This window comes from Maylandia zebra, linkage group LG18 (assembly GCF_041146795.1).
Source record: "Maylandia zebra isolate NMK-2024a linkage group LG18, Mzebra_GT3a, whole genome shotgun sequence".
Taxonomy (NCBI): Eukaryota; Metazoa; Chordata; class Actinopteri; order Cichliformes; family Cichlidae; genus Maylandia; species Maylandia zebra.
Window position 1 is genome coordinate 27,113,093 of NC_135184.1, and position 23,825 is coordinate 27,136,917.

Below are 23,825 nucleotides of genomic sequence, written 5' to 3' on the forward strand. Positions count from 1 at the left end.
AATCACTAATTGTGGTTAAGCACTAGCGGGGTGGACAGCCTATCCATCCGGTGAGGCTTAAAAGACATAAGGCGATCGTGGTTCAGGGGGTTGGGAAGCTCATCTGGTAACCAGAAGGTTGCCTGTTCGATCCCCAGCTTTGTCTGTCTTGGTCGTTGTGTCCTTGGGCAAGACACCCTAGCAACCAGAGCCGAAGGCGCGATATGGCAGCCTCGCTTCTGTCAGTCTGCCCCAGGGCAGCTGTGGCTACAGCTGTAGCTTGCCTCCACCAGTGTGTGAACGTGAGAGTGAATGAATAGTGGAATTGTAATGTAAAGCGCTTTGAGGGTCTCGAAAAGCGCTATATAAATGCAATCCATTATTATTATGTACAACTGAATGTCATCGGCATAGAAATGCCAGAAAGGGTTGACTATACTTGTGTTATTTCGTGCTCTTTGGACTGATAAGTGGTGTCTGTGGTTGTGCTTTACATGTGCACCTTATTGAAAAAGCAGCTTCAAATTGTGGAGTCTAGAAACTAATGGGCTGCTATGTCCACCGTTTATGGCCTGTTATTTACGGTACCTGTAGAGTTTCAGGATGACGGTCCCGTACATGATGGCAAAGCCCAGCAAGCGAACCCACCTCAGGAGGATACATCGAAACACACTGGGATTGAAGTACAGGATCATCACCTACAAAAATGCAGAGCAGAGTTAACTTTCACACATCTCATAAACACATCTTAGGACTCTGATTGTTTTTGGTATTTACAGGAAGGAAGTCAGACACACAAATGTGGTAAGCACACGAGAAGCAGAGTTGGAGGTGGATTTGACCTCACGAATATCTAACGCCTCCACAGTTCCCTCATCTGTTAGCTTTATGCGGCTCATATGTCAACTTCCAGAGCACGTTTGATGTGAGGAATTTGAGAGCTTATTCCTTTATAGGTCTAGGAGCGCGTTTAGTGATGTTTATCTGCACATTGATTTGCATGTATAGACACACTTGTGTTTCTAAATGTGTGCGGTCCAACCTGTCACGATTTGTCTCTCTGAGCGGTTTCAACAAAGCAATAAAGAATTTGCCGATGGCTGATAAAATGTCAGCCTATCATTTTCTGCATGATGTGAAGTTAATTCACACCTATTACCGCTGCAGAAGAGATTGTAACAGCAGAAGCTGCAGAGACAAGGCTCATGCTGTAAGGATCCAAGCTTTCATTTGCACTTCTCTTTCTACGGTTGCATTTCATTTCATTAGTGTGCAACACAGCGGGAAGCCACATGTTACATTTTCGGTGACCCGAATCCCAGCTTCTGCTCTGAAGATTCAGTGCTGTGACTCTGGCAACGTTCCCACTGAAGCAAGGAAAATACTATTGAAGCGTGACACCTTTCCAACTTGGGGTAATCTCTCCATTCAGTGTGGTCTGAATGAATACACAAACTTTTTTTGTAAGGGAAGGAAGTTTGTGTGATCTTTTGTGAGATCGTGCTACGATTGCCAAACTGTTTTGTGACTTTGTGTTGAGGTAAACGCTGACCTTAACTCCACCTATCCGCTAAAACTATATAGATACATGAACAGTAATTAATCAGTAACTACCACTTCCCACAGAGCATCTTTTTGATTACAGGTTTCTTTTCAGTCTAGCATACGGACTAAAAATGTTAAATGTGGTTTGAAAAGCAAACACAAGTGAGAGTGAAAGACCTGCATCACACTTAGTATCTGTTTCAACAAAATTTCAGTGTCTTTTTTTATGTTTTGCATCTGTTGCATATGTTAACATTGCACATGTGGTGTTATATGTTATAGCTTAAAACTGGCTAATATGTAGATTTATATACATATTGTGCTGTATATAGTAACCATTTATACATAGTATAGTATTTGGAAATATAGTAATATAATATAACATATTATATTGTAATATAGTATTTGGACAAGTGAATTACACCATTGAGGGATTAAATAAATTGTACGTCTGTGTCTTTATCATAGCCATGCCATGTTTCTATCTACCCAGCTGTGTCACACTGAGTAAACTATCCTCTGTTTATATCCAATCCTAGTTCATCCCCTTTATTCCTTTGTCAGATCTTCCTGTTGAACTCACCCCCTCGTTCTGTTTTCTTTCCCTTTTCTGAATTTGGTATTTGCTGAACTTTTGCTTTAGCCAACAAACGCTCATCCTACTTTTATTTTCAACCTGCATGCGTGTTTTGCAGTTGGATTCTCTCCACTACACACCTTGACAATAACTGCTCGAGCAGAAAGAAGACTATACAATTACTCCTTTTTATAAGATGATGCTTTTTTAAAAACATATGTGAGCCCTATGCTAGACCAGGTCTTTAGGTACTTTGTATGCTGTGGCTGGATTGAACTCAGTGTAATCAGAACAGGATAGGGAGCTGAAGTGACAGTTTTTCAGTCTGTGATATAGCGCAGCAGAGTAAACAGTGTACAGGTCGGGGAGCTTGTTTGGGGATAACAATGTTATAGCACAAAAATACTTTCTGAATTATATTCTTGGGTTTTTTATATGTAAGTTGTTTTACAATAACCAAAAACAGAAGGTTATAGCTTTCCAGCTTTTTGTAATCACCACATAATCTCAGACTTATTGTGGTACAACATAATAAGCAGCATAAATGCATCTCTGAGGCGTAAGGCGAGTGATTTATTCCAGCTCTTACAATGCTTTGGCATTCAAAAGACACCAGCCATTTGCTTTAATTAAGCTTAAGTAACAACAACACCTGTAACCTCTTTTCCTTTTTAGAAAAGAAACAGAACATCTGTGGCAAACCCAGCTGAGCAACAAGCCAACCCCGAGGCTGTAACCATCTGGCTGTGAGATGCGTTAACAGAGAAGAGAAGCTAAAGTGTAGTGGGGAATATGAATCACAGTGTACATTATTTTACCCACGGAAATGAAGAACAAAGACTATGGTGCAAAGACAGAAAGATGAAAGGACAGAAATATTCAATCTCACAGCATCTTATGCAGGTATTCAGGAAGTTGAAAGCAGAGCCAAGTCTCAACGTGACTCATAACAAATGTCACAGGAACTAATCTGCAGCTTATTACCTCCTCATCACTGATAATGTTGCTGTGATTGTTTCATAATCAAATACAGTCTTAAAAGAGGCAAGATGAATTTCAGAAATGTGGTTCAGCGAGCGGTTAAACTCCCTATTTTCAGCCTTCGCTCTGTTCACACTCACTTCAGCTCCGGTATATAGACATTTCTCTCACCTCTTGATTAAAAATGTGACACACTGAGTCAAAGCATGGAGCATGGCACTCACAGGCTTTTCCTTCCATCCGCAATCATCACAACCTCGCGGAGTCTGTTATTGGTATGCCCGTCATGAGACACTGGGGAGCAGAGTCCATCTCAGACCCAAGAAAAGGAATTATTGCTCTTCCTCTTTAATACTGCAGCTGATAAATTAATTGATATTGGAAGGCAGGCAGGTGTGTGTCAGAATTGGGTCAATTTAAGGAACAGCCTGAACATGACTCACTTATCGATAAGAGGCTTGAAGGAAATTTGTTATTTAATAGCTAAAAGTTGCGAACTACATGTGCTAAAGTAAATTTTAATTTTAATTGAAATTAATAACAAGTAACATAACAGCATAGGCACAATACATGTATAAATAATCCATATATTAAATAAATACACTTGAATAGTACTGTAAAGTGTAGAAGTAAATTTAAATCTATTTTGATATACAAAGAGGTGTTTACAAAGGTTATAAAACTAGTTATGTAGCTATTTGGTGGTTACGTGTTTTGATATTTACATGTTTACATGTTTGAATGTTTAGACATGCATGTTCAAACCAGTAATAAGTATGTGTTATATCTACCTGGTTGTTTTCCCTGTTTTGATCTGAGTATAAGATTTCCTGGCTTCTGAGAGGCCAGTGAAGTATTCATGAGGGCGGCACACAGGAAGTGTGGGTTGTTGTTGCAGGGTGCTAAAAGTAAAGAGGCTGCTAAAAAGTTATCCGTCTCCGTCTTGCTGTTCCTAATTATTCAGAGAGATTCCCAACCATCTAGTGAACCCTCACGTTACATCTGGTGGCAGCGGTGGGATTTATTTTCTTGATGGATCTGTGTATTTGGTGAGTTTTACTCCCAAGCTGCGGATAAGATCGTTTTTTTTCCCCCGCTGGGATTTATCCCTCTCTGTGAACAGCTGATGAACTGAAAATAATAATAGTAATAATTTTTGGAGATAGGAAGGATTGTTGCAGCTTTTCTCTCTGTTTTTGTGATTTTTTTTTTTTTTTGAGCTGGATATTTGTTGGGAACATATCGGCTGACGAGAGTGAATCTGTGCATGAGCTGCGCTCTTCTCCTGTGCCACATTCGAGGTCAGTGGATGCAATGCGGACTGTTGCTGCTCCCGCCCACCATACCGTTTCCAGTGCCCTGACAATAGATCTTCCACCTGTTTTTAAAGGAGATGGGACTGAATCTTTTACTAGTTGGTCTCGTCGCTTTGAAGTGGCAGTGCAAGCTATGACTCCACCTGAGGTAGATTTGCCAACTGTGATGTCCTCTGTTCTGCCTACTCGTCTAGCAGATGCTGCATTTTTGTACTGGGACAGTTTGCCTTCATCAGCCCAGAAAGACTATGATCTAGTGAAGGATAAGCTGAAAGAGGTTTTCGGTCCAAAATATTCTCTGCCATTCTTCCAGACACATGTGAATGCTCGCCCCCGGAAACCAGGTGAAAGTTTAGATGTGTACAGCGCGGATATTACCCGTCTTGTGCTTGAAGCTTTCCCTAACTATGACTACAATGCCTTGGAAGGTGAAAAATTTCGCCGTTTTGTTGCTGGGTTGGACCCCACCTTGCAATCTAAGATTCATGAGATGGGTGCAGAGGATCTCGACGGAGCCCTGCGCATTGCCAGCCGTTGTGAGAGCGCACGGGCAGCATTGCAACTTACAGCTGCAGGATCCTCTCATATTCCGTCTTCAGAACAGGTTGCTATGATACGTCCTCAGCCTACTGATGCTAAACTTCTTCAAGCGGTTGAGGAGCTCACGCTTACTGTAACCAGCCTGAAACATGAAGTACAGCAGTTACGGGAGAAACAGAGTTACCTTGCCCAACGTTTGGACTCCAGTCGTGATAGATCCTCCTCTTCCAATGTTCAGTACAGCACCCGCAGTGCGTCCCCATCGCCTTATCATGCCAGACAACATTCCAGAGACTATTGCTCGCCTGAGAGGCGTTATCATCGTGATCCAGAGTCTCACCGTGAACGTCCTTCTTCCCCTGTTCCCCAGAGGTTCGATGAGTGGGACAAATGTGAGAAACACGATCAACGCACATACCCTTCCCAACAGCCCCCCCCAATATTCCAGGTACAATTACCCTGACAATAACAGATACCGACGCAGTCCCAGTCCTGCTCCACGTAGAGTTAGAGATGCTGCATCCTACAGTAGGACCGGTGTTCGTTTCCAGTCCCCGGAAAGGCCTGCACATTTCACCTCCGGCCCACAGGGAAACTTTCATTAGCTGCTGTTGAGGGGCAAACATCAGCTACAGTATCAGGGCCCCAAAACCGCATCCCCCAGTTCCCCTCAGAATCTGATGGATCAGTCTCCTCTAACGTCTTGGCTATTGTCGAGGGCATTGAAGTGTGTGCTCTAATTGACTCTGGTTCCTTTGTCTCCCTTGTGAGTGAAGATTTTCGAAACGCTCATCCAGCTTTGAAAAAACGGCCTATGGTAGCATCCTCTGTGCCAGCTCGTTCGGTCAATGGAGAACGTCTGGAAATCTTAGGCAAGTTAACCGTTGGTATTAGGCTTGGGACTCAGGTATGGCAGCAGGACTTTGAAGTCCTCAGAGGTGCTTACCAGCCAGTCATTCTAGGTTGGGATTTTCTGCAGAGGCACCATGCTCTTCTCGACCTCAAAAACAAAGTGCTGCAACTGTGGGACATGAAAATTCCCCTGTTGCCCAAAGGACATGAGGTGGCTGCCTGCTGTAATGTTTCCGTGTTAGCGCCAACCAAAATTCCAGCTATGAGCGAAACTCTGATCACAGCCTGTGTGTCAGCAGCCACACCGGCTTCTCCTGTTCCAACAGACTACTATGGTGTCTTGATCCCTAATCCAACATGTGACATTGTTGTGGCTCACACTCTCAGTGAAGTTCAGAATGGTACTACAGTGGTTCGAATGCTTAATCCCTCCAGTGATGAAATCGAACTGTACCCTGGACAGCATCTTGGTGAGTTTCATTCAGGCTCATCTGTTGATATCATTCCACTGGACTCTGCCGGTAGAAATAGATGAAACAAACTTGTCACACTCCCAGGTTCAGTCCCTGAAATCACTTCTCCAGAAGTATTCAGGAATCTTCAGTAAGCACTCAGAGGACAGAGGTCACACAGGCATAATTAAGCATCATATTCACACAGGTGATGCTACACCGATTAAACAAAGAGCCTATAGAGTGACACCTGAACAGAGAGCTGAAATACAGACTCAAGTTGACAACCTTTTAAAGGCAGGTGTCATCGAAGAAAGCTACAGCCCATGGGCCGCCCCAGTTGTTCTGGTGCGAAAGAAAAATGGTACGTGGCGTTTCTGTCTCGACTATAGGAAACTCAATGCAGTGACAATCAAAGACTCTCATCCTCTTCCAAGGGTTGATGATGCACTGGATGCGCTGTCAGGTTCTGCCTGGTTCTCCACAATGGACCTTCAACATGGCTATTGGCAGGTTGAACTGGAAGAGAAGGATCGTGAGAAAACTGCTTTCACAACCGGCAGTGGACTTTACCACTTCACTGTTATGCCCATGGGACTCACAAACGCTCCAGCCACATGTCAGCGGTTAATGGAGATGGTACTTCGTGGCCTTCCCTGGAAAACCTGCTTAGTGTATTTGGATGATGTCCTCATTTACAGCCGCTCTTTCGCAGAACATCTCAAGCATCTGGAAGAAATTTTCGGCAGATTCCAGGCAAGTGGCTTGAAGCTAAACCCCTCAAAATGCTGTTTTGCCAAAGATCAGGTACAATTTCTGGGCCACATTGTATCAAAACATGGCATCCAGCCTGACCCCAGAAATGTGAACAGTGTGCAAGCCTGGCCTATTCCACAAACAGCGACAGAAGTAAGGTCATTCCTTGGACTTTGTTCATATTATCGCAAGTTTATTCAAAACTTTGCGCACCACAGTGTCCCCCTACATGCTCTCACTGAGAAGCATGCAACTTTTCAATGGACTTCTCAGTGCCAGGATGCATTCATGTATCTGAAACATGCCCTCTCAAACCCTCCAGTGGTTTCATTCCCTGACTTCACATTGCCATTTTCTCTGTATACTGATGCTTCTAGCACAGCTATTGGCAGTGTACTAGCTCAAAAACAGGGACAGCAAGAGAAAGTCATTGCCTATGCTAGCCATGCGCTTACAAAGGCAGAAAGAAAGTGGTCGACTTATGATCGAGAACTCTGGGCCATTGTTTGGGCAGTTAGACATTTTCGGCACTACCTCTACAAGCAGCCATTTGTTATTGTCACGGATCACAAGCCCCTCCTGGGTCTTCGGAAAATACCCATTGACAGTGATAGAACTGGTTGCCGTGCTCGCTGGGCTCTTGAACTTGATCCTTTTGAGTGGACTGTGATTCATAAAGATGGCCACCGCCACCTCAATGCGGACGCACTGTCACGTCGCCCTGTCACTGGTGAAACCGTAGAGCAGGACACAGTCTGCACTGCTTCTGCTACCTTGAAACCTGAAGAGAGGTGCGTGGGTCCTGCAGGCCCGCCCAACCATAGTCCCTGCAGTACTGACCAAAAACACATTCCATGCAATGACCTTCCTGATCCACGACTGCAGTGTGCAGCGCTATCTGTTTCATCCACATTTGTGCTTGAGCTGCCTGAAGATGATCTCAAAAGTGAACAACAAAAAGATCCTGTACTGTCAGAAGTCATTGGCTGGAAAGCTAAGGGTCAGAAACCACCCTACTGGCGTATGAAAAAATGCCCACCTCAGGAAAAAGTGCTATGGCATGAGTACTCTAGACTTACCTTTCACAATGGCTTACTCTGTCGTAAAGCTTTCAACCCGTCCCAAAAGTCAGTGTTGCATCAGTTGGTTGTTCCTGAATCTTTAAAAGACACTGTCCTACAGCTGCTGCATGGCAACCCAGTGTCCGGTCACCTATCAGCAGATAAGGTCCTGAAACGTGCTCAGCAGCTATATTACTGGCCATTCATGTCACGTGACATCAGAATATGGTGCACACAATGCACTCCATGTGATGCCAGACGGAATCCCACACCTCATCACAGAGCTCCAATGAAAACAATTGTTGCTGCGGAGCCATTTCAAAAGGTGGCAGCTGACATACTTGAACTCCCCATTACGAGTCGTGGCAACAGGTACGTGCTCGTTGTTCAAGACTATTTCTCGAAATATGTCAATCTCTATGCTATCGCAGACCAACGTGCCACAACAGTTGCAAAATGCCTGTTTGACAACTTCATCTGTCAGCACGGCGTCCCTGAAATGCTACACACGGACCAAGGACGTCAGTTTGAATCTGACCTGGTGAAACATCTGTGTCAGCTGCTAGGCATCCAGAAGACACGGACCAGCCCATATCACCCTCAATGCGACGGGATGGTCGAGAGGTTCAATCGAACACTTATTGACCAGTTAGCTAAGTTACTCCTTCAGCAGCCTGGCGAATGGGATGACTGCCTCAATCAAGTTGCTTTGGCTTACAACACCAGTCCTCACTCTACCACGGGGTTTACGCCATTTTTTCTCACACATGGACATGAGGCACGGATGCCTGCTAATATGCTGTTGCCTACCAACATGTCAGCATCATCTACTTCTGTTTCTCCTGCTGACTACGTCACCCAGTTGACTCAGAGACTTCAGTCTGCCTTCAGCACTGCTGCATGGAACAGAGATTGTGCCCACAACCAGCAGAAACAATTGTACGATAGGGGCATCAAACACACTCCTTATGTTCCGGGTGACTTGGTGTGGTTAAATGACCCCACTACAGCAAAGCAGAAACTTGCTCCACATTGGAAGGGCCCCTTTGAGATATTGGAGTGCCTTGGAACAGATGGAGAAAACCCTGGTGTCACGTACAGGATTCGCTACCTCCTGGACCAATCAGACAAGACTCAAATTGTTCACTACAATCGTCTCAGGCCGTACAAAGCACCTGTTCCTAAAGGTGGAACCAACTCACCTGCTGGTGACATACCTGTACAGCCCCAGATTCCACAGTTGACTGCATTATCAGGTGCGTTGCCCTTCACAGCTTCAAAATCTGCAGCTGAAGGGAGCTGGAATGTTCAGGGCCGCAGCCCTGCAACCTCATCAGACCCTCAGGTTTGTCAGCCACCACCTCTAAACCAGTCACGACCCCATTCCCACTCTCCTTTGTCCCCTTCTCCTCGGTCTGAGACTGTAACGACTTCTCCCTCTGGCCATGTGGTGATACACCAATCAGACATTGTCCCTTCAACTCCTCATCGAGTATCTGGTGTTTCACGGCGATGTGGGAGACGTCAAGTTGTGCCTCCCAGATACCTCAAGGACTATGTTTTGAACTGAACTTGTTTTTGGTTTTGCTGTTGTGTTATTGTTGTCCCCTTTGCTTGCACCATGTTGGGGGTTTTTTTTCTCTTCCTTTTCTGTAGGGAAACGGGGACGTTTCTTATGTGAGGGGGGGAGGAAAATGTAAAGTGTAGAAGTAAATTTAAATCTATTTTGATATACAAAGAGGTGTTTACAAAGGTTATAAAGCTAGTTATGTAGCTATTTGGTGGTTACGTGTTTTGATATTTACATGTTTACATGTTTGAATGTTTAGACATGCATGTTCAAACCAGTAATAAGTATGTGTTATATCTACCTGGTTGTTTTCCCTGTTTTGATCTGAGTATAAGATTTCCTGGCTTCTGAGAGGCCAGTGAAGTATTCATGAGGGCGGCACACAGGAAGTGTGGGTTGTTGTTGCAGGGTGCTAAAAGTAAAGAGGCTGCTAAAAAGTTATCCGTCTCAGTCTTGCTGTTCCTAATTATTCAGAGAGATTCCCAACCATCTAGTGAACCCTCACGTTACAGTACTATTGCTGAAAATAAACATTAATTAATCCCCAGAGAGGAATCCAAAGCAGTACATGCGATGTTGATGTTAATGTATTATTAAATAGAAAAATTAGAAAATTTTCTAACAATGTATCAAGTGAATAATGATTGCTTTTTGTCAGCATTCTGTTAAAATAGGAATCTGACGTCTATCAGTTGCCAGATTTATATATTTGTTTAAATACAGACTTGGTGTCCATGGTTACATTTGCAGAAACGGTCCTGCATGGGTTTGCATTAACCTAATCCTAATGCAAACCCATCAGTTTCAACTGCAGCTCCACCGTGGAAGCATTTAGCTGGCGAACCACAAGTTCCCAGTGAGCTTAGCACTAACCAGCCACTGCTCATTAAAATGTTCCTGAAAAAGAAGACATTGGTCATTTTTTCTTTCTTTTTTTGACAGTTTGAAATATTGTATGGAGCAATTTATTTTGAAGACACAGCTACAGTGAGCTGTTATGAAGAACAGCAGCTTCCCCAGCTTCTCAGCAAGGTAACCAACTCCTTTTGCTCCTTTTACTGCACCCTACTGTTAGCAGACTAATGCCACATGGAGCATCAACTCAAATCACTCACAGCTGCTCAATGATGGAAAAAGGCCAGTTGCCTGACTTCCTATAGCAGTGTGTTTTTGCCATCCCAAGATTTCTGACACATAAAGTATGAAACTACAGTTACAGTTACCAGCGCTAACTAAAATTAACTGGGAATCTTCAGTTCCACTTTAAGTATACTGTATGCAGTCCTGTAAAAACTAAGTATACCCATAAGAATGGACGTAACAGCCAGAATCTGCTAATCAAAGGCACTCGCTTAACTGATCATCAGCAAGTGTGAACACCTAAAAGCAGAAATCTTGGCAGTTTTCTGGTCTGACACATTCAGATGTGTGTTAACAAAATGACACGATCTTCCCAGCAAATTCTCGGGAGACGAAAGTGCAGATGTCTGACGATGAAGTGCACGTCGCATTTAGAGAGAACCAAACAGCATATCACCACAAACACCTCATTCCAACAGTTAAGCACGGTGGTGGAGGGATTATGATCTGGATCATCTTGCAGTGATATCCTCTGTATACCAAAGTGTTATTCACTCAAATGCGAGGCCATCTTTGTGACAACAAAAGCTTGGCTAAAATTGATGTACGAAAGCAAATCTGCAACCGAATGGCTGAAAAAGACAAGAATCATCGTGTCAAAGTTCAGACCTCAGTCTAATTGAAATTCTGTGGTGGGATCTTGGAAGAGCTGGATAAACAAATGCCTGCAAACCTCAACAAACTGAAACAACGTTGTAAAGAAGAGGAGATGAGACGAAGATGATTACTTTAAGTTAATACTGCTAAAGGTGGTTCGATAGGTTACACAATAATGGGGTGCACTTAGTTTTTCATGAGTGTACCGTGAAAATGTTCCTTTTCGTGCTTCACAGTATTTTGATGGTGATATTAACAATTTGAAAGCATGACTTTTAAATGTAGCATAACATATAAAATCTGAGCACGTTCTCCAGCGCCGACGTTAGTAAAATGGTTTTGAGCGCTTGAGAATCAAAGTTTAAGAGTATAAGAATGCTGGAGCCAGTAACACAGCAGAAAAATACACAAAGAAAAACTAGTTTTTGGAACGGATTGAAACAGACAGAAGTAAAGACGGAGCAAACGTGAACAACATCTTAACTACTCAACAGGTTGTTATTTTTCCCTCCTGTTTCAGTGTCTCTCCTCCTTATGTCCATCTGTCTCTCCTGCCTCAGTCTCAGTATAGTCTGTTTTCAGGATTTGCATCCTACTTGGCATCTTCACCTCATCACTTCTTCCAGCTTTCTGCTTCACATACAGCAAAACAATAAATCTGAACGGCACATAAGAGCTAAAAGTAGCTCTTATGTGCTGCTCCTTCCACCTACATACTGTGCAAAACAAAAACATGCAAATGGCAAATCCATGCACATGACCACAGGAAAATATGAGGCTTTGAAGCTACCTAAACACACTCATGATCCATCCATCACTCTGCCTACACACACACACACACACACACACAATACAGGCAGACAGACAGCGTCACAACCTTCTGCAGTACCACTCATGTGGATTACAAAATCACTGGGGACTGCGATAAAAAGCCATATTTTTATATTGCCTAGAAGAGAAGGTGGCCCTCCTGGTTTGCGTCCAACCTCCCAAGCGTCCTCCATCAATTAATCAGTAGAAGTATTTTTAAAACAAGTTGTGCTAGAACTTGATGGACTGTTTAAAAATGCATTGAGCACCAGAGCAGAGCAGCTGCAGCTGAAGAGGTCTGTGGTGGCAGCAAAAAAAAATAGGCAACAGCAACAAACGTTAAGGCTGGGAGAGGGAGGCAGACACAGAGGTGAGAGAGAACATGCAGAGGAGGTAATCAAAGGAAAACATGAAGGGAGGAGGGGGGTGGGGGACAAGGAGGTAAGGTGGAGGAAAGGAGACCTTCATGTGTGTGAGGATGACAGAACGGCAGAGTGTTTTGCGGGTGGGGGATATTTTTGGAACTGGATTATCCTTGGGGTAAACTGGAGTGGATGGATGAATGCAAAAGCAAGAAAGGTGTGGTCACATAAGGATGCAATACCTGCAGCTCTTTGTCTGCTGCAACAAAAAACAGCTTCAGGTTTTTGTTTTTTTCATTCTGGGGGAAATGTCGTGCATACGGTTACACTCCAGTAACTTTAGAATAAGAACAAAATCTTTATCCCCGGACTTAGCCGAGCGATTGGAACTTCTTTCTTTCTGGCTGATTTTTTTCGGCCATCAGGCTTTGTGTTTGAGAAGAGCAGTGGCTCCACTGTTGGCAGTCTGTGCGAGGATTTGAAAGGAGTGAATTCCCTGGCTACATCAGATCTCTGTGTTATACGGCGCGCAGGTTTCTTCCATCTGCCTCCCTTCTAAAGATGGGCTCCTGACGCAGCACTCCAGGTGCAATGTGGGCTGAGTCCAAAAGTGTAAATACACACATATAGAACGCACGCTGTCACCCGAGCACACGTACTGGCTGGCACATACAGCCGACGCAGACAGGCAAAGGCACACGTGGAAGAGAACGCACTTATTCTATAAGTACGCACCAACTGTGATGTCCAGCTCTCTGTTGTTGTAATGATCCTAACTATAGTACTACAACATTTAGCTACAACTGAGGAAATGGGCTTTTTTTTAATGGGATATTTTCACATTACTCCAGTATTCCAGTCCTGGGTTGTTGACCCCCCGCCTTGTTTATGAACTTTCCAGTTTTGTTCTGTTTTTGATATTTTCTGGTGATTCTTAGTTTCCCTTGCTATTTGCCTCGTCACATCTTCCCTGTACCTTTTTGCACTCACCTTCTTTTGAATTATTTCCATGGACTATCAATAAAACCGAGCTTTGACTGCCTAAACCTGCGTGTGGGATCCACATCCACACACTACATGACAAATATTGGACACTGAAAAATGATTTTCTTTCTTGAAAAGGTTTTTTTTTCTCAGCCAAAGCAGACCTTGACCACTCCTTCCCTCTTTTTAAACCTGTAATGCTTAGGATTTGACCATCACACCTCTCTTTTGATATCTACTTTATGGCCAATAACTGCATTAGAAGAGCTTCATAGATGGTGAAATCACATCTCAAACCTATTTCCATCTGTTTGGATATATGTGCGGTTTGTGTTTGTTCTCTAGTTTTCTTTTATAACACCATGAATGTCAGGAGAGACTTTTACCAATGCCCATCACTATTTCTTCTCCATCTCAGTGACAAGAGGCTGTTTGTGGTGCTCTAAAGAGTGGCCTTTAAGCTCAGGTGCAAAATTGTGCCTGCAATGTGCAGACAAAAGCATGCATGCCTCATGGTAATTCATGCAAGCCCACTGGTCCATCAGTTATTTATCAAATAAAACCTTAAAACTAGTCATTATAATGAACACATGCTTTTGTTTGCAAGTTTGTTTGAGCGCACTCTGTCTCTCTCCTGACAAAGCATACCCAGACGTACCCAGCTGCTTGTTTCCCTGAGACTTCTGAGAACTTTTATATTTAAAAAAATGAAGTAGCAGTAAACTGGTGGGTGGCATGCAAGATCAATATGGACACTTACTGGGAAGTAGAGAAGTAGTGCACCAAACAAGATGGCTTCCAGCAGAATGAGACCAGATGTACGAATGCTCTGTTAACAAGGAGAGAGAAAGACAAAATCTCATGAATCAATGACAGCGAGAGCTTGGTTATTTATGGATTGCTGAAGGATACTGAAAAAGAATGATTGGCCTGATGGTATCAGACGCTGAGGCTGCTGACGGGCATGCAAAAGTACCTATAATGTTGCTGCTGCTTGTATTGATATTTGTTCTGGATTTGCAGTGAGCCTTTCTTCACATTCATTTTCTCTCTTGTATCTGCTTTGTCCTTTGGGGCCACCATAGTTTACCTTTCAGATTCTGCTGCTGCAAGTCAGACATAACAGCCACGACTTGCATGCAACTGCACGAAAATGCAAATGATACATCGCACAAATATATAAAATATATGTCTCTTAGTGACGACAGAACTTTTCTGGGTTGTATTTAATTACCACATTACCACATATAAGATTTTTTTATGTTCATCCAAAGGCCTCCAGGGACATCTCTTGTGAAGTGAAGAAATATGGGAAGTTCTGAGGCAACAACACGATTGTCTATAAATAGATCACCAGGAAAGATTTAAATGCCAGAGGAGTGATTGTAAATATTAACTATTATCCTAGACTGCAAGAATGTCACACTGAAATGAAGGAGGGCTGGGTACGGTTGATGGTAATGATGTCAGTGTAATAAGACAATAAAAATTACATAAAAATTAAAATAAAATAAGATAAAATCAACTGGTCTGTCTTTATTTGGCTTTATTCTTGATAGAATACGATGGAAATTTGTGTGAATTTGCAATGCTTTAAGAAGCAGCTGTATGTCGTAAATAAAGCAATTTTTTTTTTTCCAGTTTCTACGTTGCATACTGAAATTATTTGAGGAAAAAAGCTCAAATGTCCTCTTTTAATCTGGGCATGTAATTCGTTGAACTGCATGCGGCCAGGGAGGATCTTTTGCTACTCTGATGGCTTAGTACTGTGAAGGCATGATCAGCTGTAACACAGCAGTTCCTATTTTCAAAACATTCGTGAGTTTGTCATAATCACTCAGTTTGAATTTAATCCCTGAAACCTTCGTCTTTATTTAATTTAAAATAATTTTCCATGACATTTCACTGACATTTCCAGTTAATCTTCGCTATGGAGGTTGTTTCAAATTAGGCAAAAAATACCAAAATTGAAGAGTAGGGGAGACTGTCAGTGTGTAGTTTGGGATAAGCTCTAAAACTGTTAGGCCGTACAATTTCAGCATCCATCCACTTATTACCACATGCAGCATAGCGTCATTGTGGACCAAATATCCAGGTACACTCCGGACAGGTCGCCATTCCATGGCGGGGACAGTTTAATGACACAGTTTAGTATTATCTTCCTTGTGCGAGTGTGGTCCCTTTAGTCTTTAGGTGAAAAAAAAAGTATAATGTAATCTTGCAATCTTCAGGTATTCTTTGGGTATTCTTCGCCAAGGAGGTTATGCTTTTAGTAGTGTTTGCGTATGTGCGTGTCATTTTTAATGTTTGTACCACAGCTTGAAAGTTTTTGAATGAATTCTGATGAAACTTATACGGGTGTAGAGTCAGGTCATGAAAATGTGCCTTAGTTTCAAAAGCTGACAAAAATTTTATAGCTTCCACATTATGATTCTTATAAGTGTGGTGTGTATTGTTAACATAAAGAAAGTACCTTATAGAGTAAAATAGCCTGTCACATGTGACCTCTGACCTCTCCTTCAAGGTCAATAGACTGATCTATAGGTCAAAGTGATTTACAGAGCTATTTTTAAAAAAAAGTAAAAACTATGTGTATTACTGCCGTTGTTTTTATTGACAACACATAGGATTATAGGGAATATATATGTGGATTCTAATATGTTACTTTAACCTCTTCTTTAAGATCAAATAAGCTCAAACCTTCATAAAATGTATCTTATCTTTAAATCGTTGCTTGAAATTCTGCTGCCTTTCTTTGTATTTTCAGCATTTAGGAAATGATTCTGGTATATGGGGATTCTAAATATCACTTTTTTTAGTTTGCATCCAAATAGCATGTCTTATTTGACCTCTAACCTCACTTTTACACTTAAAATCTGCCAATTATGTCAAGTATATATTAAAATGGGTTTCAACAAAGCCTTTGCACTTGTTTTTATTGTGCTACAAATGTCTTAAACTACATTTAAAAAGAACAAAGAAAGCAAAATGAATGTATACAAAACACAAAATGATTCCCTCAAATGTAAATCCTGCCCACAGAGCTGCCTTGGTGGAGGTTTCCTCTCTCAGAGTGCTTCTAGGTTTTTGACTATTTCAAATTCTCTCTAAACTTTGCACTGAAAAAAAATGAGGTTATGAGTGCAGGCCGGCGTAAGCTCTACTGACATCACCACACATGCCAAACTCCCTCCAAAGTCTAAACTAAGTAGTAGAATAAGCTGTTAAGCATGTCCCTATCCACATTAGAAAAGCATGCAACCGATAATTTGCATTCTCCTTACCTTGTTTCTCCTGAAGTGGTAGACCACCACCATACTGGCCAAGTCCAGCATCATGCAGAGACCCTGGAAGGAGGCCACAGAGAGCCTCAGAGCACCGTCCTCCTGCACCAGGCAGGGCGTGTCATCCCGGCAGTAGGGACAGCCCTCGCGGCACGGCAGGCACTTGCTGGACACGTCGGAGGATTCGTCTCTGTGAGAGCCCTGCTCCTTACCTGAAGATGTGAATACACTTTAGATTTGTTTCATTATCACTTATCTTATGTTGTTCAAGTTCAAAGAAAGAAAGCCTTTGCAAATTCAAATCTAATCACATCTCGGGACACAGGTCTGATTAGCACTGCAATTAATTTGCATTTAGCTGTCACAGGCTGACTCCTTATTAAATGCTCAGTTAATCAATTTCAAGGCAAAGAAAGCATCAAGCCAATGAATCAAAAAGCCTTGGGGAGATAATTACAAGAATGCAGCCTGTAATTAAGCAAATGATGGATAATGAAGGCGAGGAAGATACAATATTGTGTCACTGCTCTCTTCCTCAGTCTTGTTTGCGTAATTGTAGTAATATCAGCATGTGACACACATGGATTTGGATGGGGTTTATCAATTCTATCCATGATTTTTTTTTTTTTTTTTTCCCGTTGAGAACGTTCATTTTTAGCATGAACTGGTTCCTTTGAAACCTAAATTTAATCAATTACGTGTAAAGACACGACAGATGATGCAAGAAATATAATTCTTAATTCCAGGATGTCAGCTGCAATGGGATTTGCAGTCAATCTGTAGCTGAAATCCTTCATTTTTTTTCAAACACACAGACATGCAGCTCCTCGAGCAAATGATGTTTGATAAGCATGTAATTCCTCTGTAGGTCCCAGAGCTCATACGGTATGCAAATGCGGCGCAGTTGCACAATGCTTCAGCAGAGCGTGATTGTAAGAGAATGTGCTGAAATTTCTTTGATAGTGGTTAAAAACAATTTTAAGCAAGAAGTGAATTTAAGTAGCCACTGAAGTGGTTTCATTCGGCTGAGAAAAGAATGCATGGTGGTAACTGTGATCTGAGACTCTGTATTTTTGCTGTGAATCACAGAGAAGCTGAATTTCAGCTAATATGTGTTTAGATACGCACAATAAGTGTTCACCATGACAGGATGTTATTTTCTGTATTTGCATCCTTATGCAAATTCATAATGAATGTGAGCGTGATTCATGCTGCAACTGGCACAGACTGTCTCATCAATGTCTGCCCTTTAAACTCCTCATACATAGATACGCTCTATTATGTACATTTGTTAAACTGGCCATTAATGCAGATACCTAATCAGCCACTCACATGGCAAAAACTCAACAACAATTTATGCCTGCAGATATGGTCAAAATGAGCTACATCAAACTGAAGCAGAATGGGGAAGAAAGGTGATTTAAATGACTTTGAATGTGGTTGTAGGGCTGGACTGAGGATCCCAGAAGCTGCTGATTTACTGGGATTTTTCCACACAACAATCTCTAGAGTTTACAGAGCCACCAAGATATGCAGAAGAGCATCTCTGCACAACACTTGGAACCTTGAAGCAGATGGGCTAAAGCAGCAGAAGACCACACATGCTGTCAGCTGAGAACAGGAAACTGAGGTTCACCAAAACTGGACAATTAAAGACTGGAAAAACATTGCCTGGTCTGAGAAGTCCCCAATTCTGCTGCAGCATTCAGATGGAAGGATCAGAGTAAAGAATGGATCCATTCTGCCCTTTCTCAGTATTTCAGGCTGGCATTGGTGTAGTAATGATGCAGGGGATTTATTTCTTTGCATACTTTGTGTTATTTGAATACCAGCACCTACCTGACAATTGTTGATGACCATGTCCAGCCCTTTATGAACACAGTGTACCCCTGTTCTGATGGCTGCTTTCAGCAGAATAGCGCACCATGGCTCAAAGCGCAAACAACCTCAAACTGGTTTCTTGAACATGACAATGAGTTCATTGTACACAAATGGCCTCCACAGTCAGCAGATCTCAGTCCAATAGAGCGTGACTGTTAATAAAGGTCTGGGTGGAAATCAATAGTGTCAAAAAAACAAGCAAGAAATGTCTAAAAGTGTTGAAATAGAGTATTGTGTTTACAAAGAGACTAAGTCCAGATAGGAAAAATGTTTTAATATTTAAAAAAAGATGAGAAGATGTCTAAAAAACACTCCGGAGGCCCATGCTGCGTGTACTTTTGACAGTCCCTAACCTCAGCTTGTCAATTTCCATCTACTTTCAAATGCCAGATGTCAATAAATAAGCACCAACTGTGGCGCATGAGTCAAGCTGAGTCAAACCGGACCTTGTTTTAGCCCACAGCCCATTTGTTGAGTTGTTGTTGTCAAACTACTGAGCTTACTCCATTACTGAAGAAAAATGTCCTCGACCGACTTGCTGTAAAGACTGAATTTCTCCGAGTGTTATAAGGTGTGTGTGGCAGGTTTACATTCGACAACCAGAGCACATTGGGGATTTTTGGCAGTTTTGGTTTAAACAAATAGCAAATAACTTCTGGCCCAGCTGTGGCTCACACCGCACACATTATTCTGGTCTACATACTGAACCAAATGGCACAACTGTGACATCTCAACCTGAGGATCACATGCACAGTCAATTTAGTCTAAAGTATTCACATTACTTTATTACTGCTTTATTTGAAAGATGAGAATATAAACAGCTCAAAGATGAAGTATGTAGTTAGATCCTTCAACAAAGCCCTAATAACCAAAATCAGATGAATGCTGAAATTAATACAATACAGCCACCAGCCTCTCTCCTCTGTATCCCAGGGGCTATACAGAGAAACAGCATATTACCTTGTGCTGGCACAAGTGCAGTCTTTGTTCCATTTCTGTAATACCCATTCTGCCTCAATTGTAATAATAGACAAAATACAAATTAGGTTTGAAAAATCCAATTAAAAATAATACATAAGTACATCAAATGCAAAGGTTTTAAAGTGGGTACTTATTGCAAGCTATTACTCAGATTATGGTGAACTATTTTTTCTTCTTTCAGATGCTCAAGTTAGAGGTTAGCCAAGTAGATCATGTGTTTTCATCTCCTTCCGTCCCGTGCATCCTTCTCTGCCACACCACATTTTGTGTGCATGTCCTCCTTCACCACATCCTATTTCCTCTCTCCCAGCAGCATCATTTTCCCGACACACCGGGCATCTTTCCGCCGCACAGCTCAGTCTCAGTCTTTTCCCTTGAACCCTCCAATCTAAGCTGTTCTTACACTCATTCCTGAGTAACAACGGAAATTAGCATCATCTACATCTGTGTTTGTGTGTGTGTTACGGCTGCCATGATTACACTATCAAAATCATCAACGACTAATTTAATAGTCAAACTCGTTGTTTGAAGCTGTGTAAGGTCCTGAAAGACGCAGGAATAAGTAGCAGAATTTAAGAGTGTAATAATGGACTGAAACAGAAGATGGCAGCAATGCATCTACAAGGATGCCAGCTGCCGTTAAATGCTGAAGAAGAAGAAGCAGTCTCTGCTATAGTAGCTGTGTCCAAATTCGGAGGCTGCATTTGTAGGCTGATTACATTACAGCGACACGACGAAGGCTGTCCAAATTTGAAGGCTCCTCCAAATGCGGCCGACAAATGTGTCCTCCTTTTCCCCAGATTTAAAGGATGGGTCGGGTGTATCCTTCGTGGCCCAATCTATCGCAGAATTCAGAGCGCGGCTCAGCCAATTCCAGTTTCCAACAATTGCGGCAGCTACTTAGTTTTAATATTACTCTTTCTGGGTCACAATATAAACTTTTAATTTTAAGGCGAGAATACAGCTGTGTAAACTTTAAATATCTGCTCGGTTTATCAAGACATCACATATTCGCAAAAATGCTCTGACGTTTTCAGAGACGTCTGTTACCCCGCTAGCTCGATAGCTGACCAAGAGGTCAAGGCTCACTGGAGCCGGCGAGAACAGCGAACTCCCGGCACATCGTTGTCAAACCTCCCGCATTCTTTCGCTACTCAGGTTAAACATGATATATAAGTCACTTGTATAACTTATATAGTTATAGTTTTTACACAGCTGAATAAACGTCAAACAGAAAACTGATTAAACACAAGTGTGATGGTAGAGAATTTACTCCAGTGTCCTGTTATATTTTAGGAGCAAAGAGCAGACGGCTAATTTTATTAAACTCCACCGAGACAATCTGCAATCAGCTAGCACATACCTTAAACACTTCAAGCTGTAAGCTAATGATTGTTATATGAAAGCAAATGCATGCTGGTGCAATAAGCTGTAGGTTTTACGTCCAATGGGTGCATGATCTGATTAGTCGACTAATTGCAAAAATAATCGGTGACTAGTCGACTATCAAAATAATGGTTTGTGGCAGCACTAGTGTGTGCGTGTTATCTAAAATTTTTGTATCATAAATTTGTGTTTGCATTGTCTTTTGTTTGATTTGAAGATCGAATCATTCTCACAGTGGCTTGAAGGCAGACAGAAGAAAGCTTGGTTCATTTTTCACACATCTGTCACAGGGGCCAGATGTTCACAGTGATACCACGGCTCTCAGTTTGAGCACAGGCGGTCCTTCCAAACCACTTAAACTACTGCAAGTAAAAAGTGCTTTTCAGTTTGTACATTCTTCACAACTGTTGGTTTTTCTCCCTAACGTTGTTTGTTTTTTGTAATTTTATTTATTTATTTATTAATTTTGCAAAACTGTACTTGCACAGCTTCTTCAGTTCATTGAGGCTGCTGCAAAGCTCACTGCACGCTTTAGGCATTTGCATTTGTAGTGCATAAATTGTATACTCAAATTTCTTGCTTTGGGTCTCTTTGTGTGTAGCTGCACAAAGACTAAGACTGATGTTCCACGAGTGGAAATCAGGGTTGCAACTGCAATGCAATCTGAGTCACAGCGATTTTTAAAGAGGTGATCTGCATGGGGTTTGGAAGATGAGTCTCTTCACAGACTGAGCATTTTGACTACATCCTTCATCACACTGCATTATAATAAAGCTCCAGCTTAGCATATCAACCCCCCTGGGGTGCTGCATTGTTGGAGTCGGGGATGAGAACCACCGCAGTTGAATGATTATATTGCTCATCAGGGCCAGGCTTTCTGTCCGAGGACACTGCAGCGCTTTCAGTCAAGAAAACCGACATTCAAACCCAAAGCACGATCGGGGGGGCTAAAGTTAACGATATAGTTGAAAAGTGCAAGTCTGAAAAGCAGAACATCAGCAGAGAAATGATCCAAGGCCAAGAGGGTGTGCAAATTTAGTTTTTCTTTTCTTGTTTCTCGCACCTGAATGAAAAATAAGGAATATTGGGAAAATAAGATCGATTGCCAGAGCTGTAGGACAGGCAATAACAGCTTACTGTTCTCTAAACTGCTCTCCTGAACGTCAATTGTCCATATGCAGCGTAGCAAACGCCCCATAAAGCTTAAGATTTCCTCATATATCTCAGAAATGTGCATAGTGTTCTGTTAGGAGATATACTTTAGTGTGCAAGGAATGCAGAAGGTTGTGTCCTGTGTCCTGATTAGTTGGAAAACCAGACACTAGACTTAAAAGGAATGAAGTAAATGAAACAGTGTGTTTATGTGCTCTGAGGCTGGAAACTTACCTGGCTAACTAGTGCTTCTTGCTGTCTTTCGCTGTGTAATGCTTCCATTACGAGTTGAGCTTTATGATGACATTTTTGGTGCTCCTTATTTTTGTTCTTATTGCATGCACATTGTTACAGTCCTAATATGTATATATGTGTTAATCTTTGTGATTGCATTAGAATAAAATAAAATAATTCATCTATCAAATCTTCCCCTTCTCTTTCCCCCTTTTTCTGTGTTTTTATTCACTTGTTTTGTCTTTTACTTTGAGAAACTCGTCTCTCTTGTTTTTCAGTCTTCCTGCCTTTGTGTGTTTTACCTACAATATGTTGTTCCCTGAACTGTGTTACCTGGACCTTGTTTTCACCTTTTCGTATTTACTCCATATGTTACTTTTCCTCTATGCCAGTTTTCCTTTGTAGATTGTTGCAGGGAATTCATTCTCTGCCTTTTGCTCATTCTCTCTGTAAAACCTAAAATTTGCTGGTTTTCTAGGCTGACCCTTGCTTGCCTGCTCCTAACATACTCTGACGTCTGATTGCTTGGACTGGGAATTTGTGCAGTGAAACTTGTAAAGACTGATTTTTGCTCATAAGTTGTGCTTTTGAGGTCTCATTTGCCTTCATCGGGTGTTACATAATCTTTTGTTAATCTCAGATTTTGGGGGTTATTGAATTATCGCAGCTCTCTCCTCCTATTTATTGAACCCAGCACATTACAAATTCCACCCAAAGCAGAGCTGGACAGTGTTACATTAACAAAACTCCTTTCTCATTATATCTCAACTCTTATTTGCAAGCATCCTTTTAAATGCATCTTTAGTTTGTTAAATGTTGAATGTTTTCAACAAGAAGCAACAAGAGCACACTAAAAAAGAAGAAATATTGGCATCGCTATCAGGTAAAAGACAAATGTGTTTTTAGCAAACTTTTTATTTTAAGCATCTTTATTGAAATTTACAAGACAGTTTTTTATAATTTTACTGTCTCTGAATCTCTATTATTAGAAGTCTGGATGTGCTGAGTGACTGCATGAGCAACTGGTGAGACCCTTTTTTCCTGGTCCACAAGCACCGGTCATAATCTTTCAGCATCATATCAGGTAGGTAACTGTTAGCTATGTGCTTTCAGCTACATAAAACAGACGTCATGCTTTTCCTTATTTTCTGTCATTCTGTAACAATGATGGATGCACATATTAAACATGACCAAAATGCCAAATAATGTGATCACAGCCAGAAGCTCAGACTTCAGACTGTTCTAAGCGCTCTAATCTTGGCTCTGTATCATGTCAGTGAGATTGGATATCTTTAAAGTGATCATCTCAGGCACACAACACAGTAGCCCACCCCTCCTGCTGTTCAAACCTTTTGTTTTAAAAAGGGCAGCTGATTCAAAGAAAG

The 23,825-nt window shown here is 41.8% G+C and overlaps 1 protein-coding gene across 4 annotated transcripts in view; it reads right to left on the reverse strand.

The window, feature by feature from the left end:
• Window positions 1-23,825, reverse strand: part of gpr158b (G protein-coupled receptor 158b) — a 108,458-nt gene that overhangs the window by 23,291 nt on the left and 61,342 nt on the right. For all 4 annotated transcript variants that reach the window (XM_004567210.5, XM_076876512.1, XM_076876510.1 and 1 more), the window contains exons 4-6: window positions 16,807-17,018; window positions 14,283-14,351; window positions 568-677 (exon numbers count right to left, since the gene is read on the reverse strand). In XM_004567210.5, coding sequence (XP_004567267.2) covers window positions 568-677; window positions 14,283-14,351; window positions 16,807-17,018 — 391 coding nt within the window. The remainder of the gene's footprint in view (window positions 1-567; window positions 678-14,282; window positions 14,352-16,806; window positions 17,019-23,825) is intronic.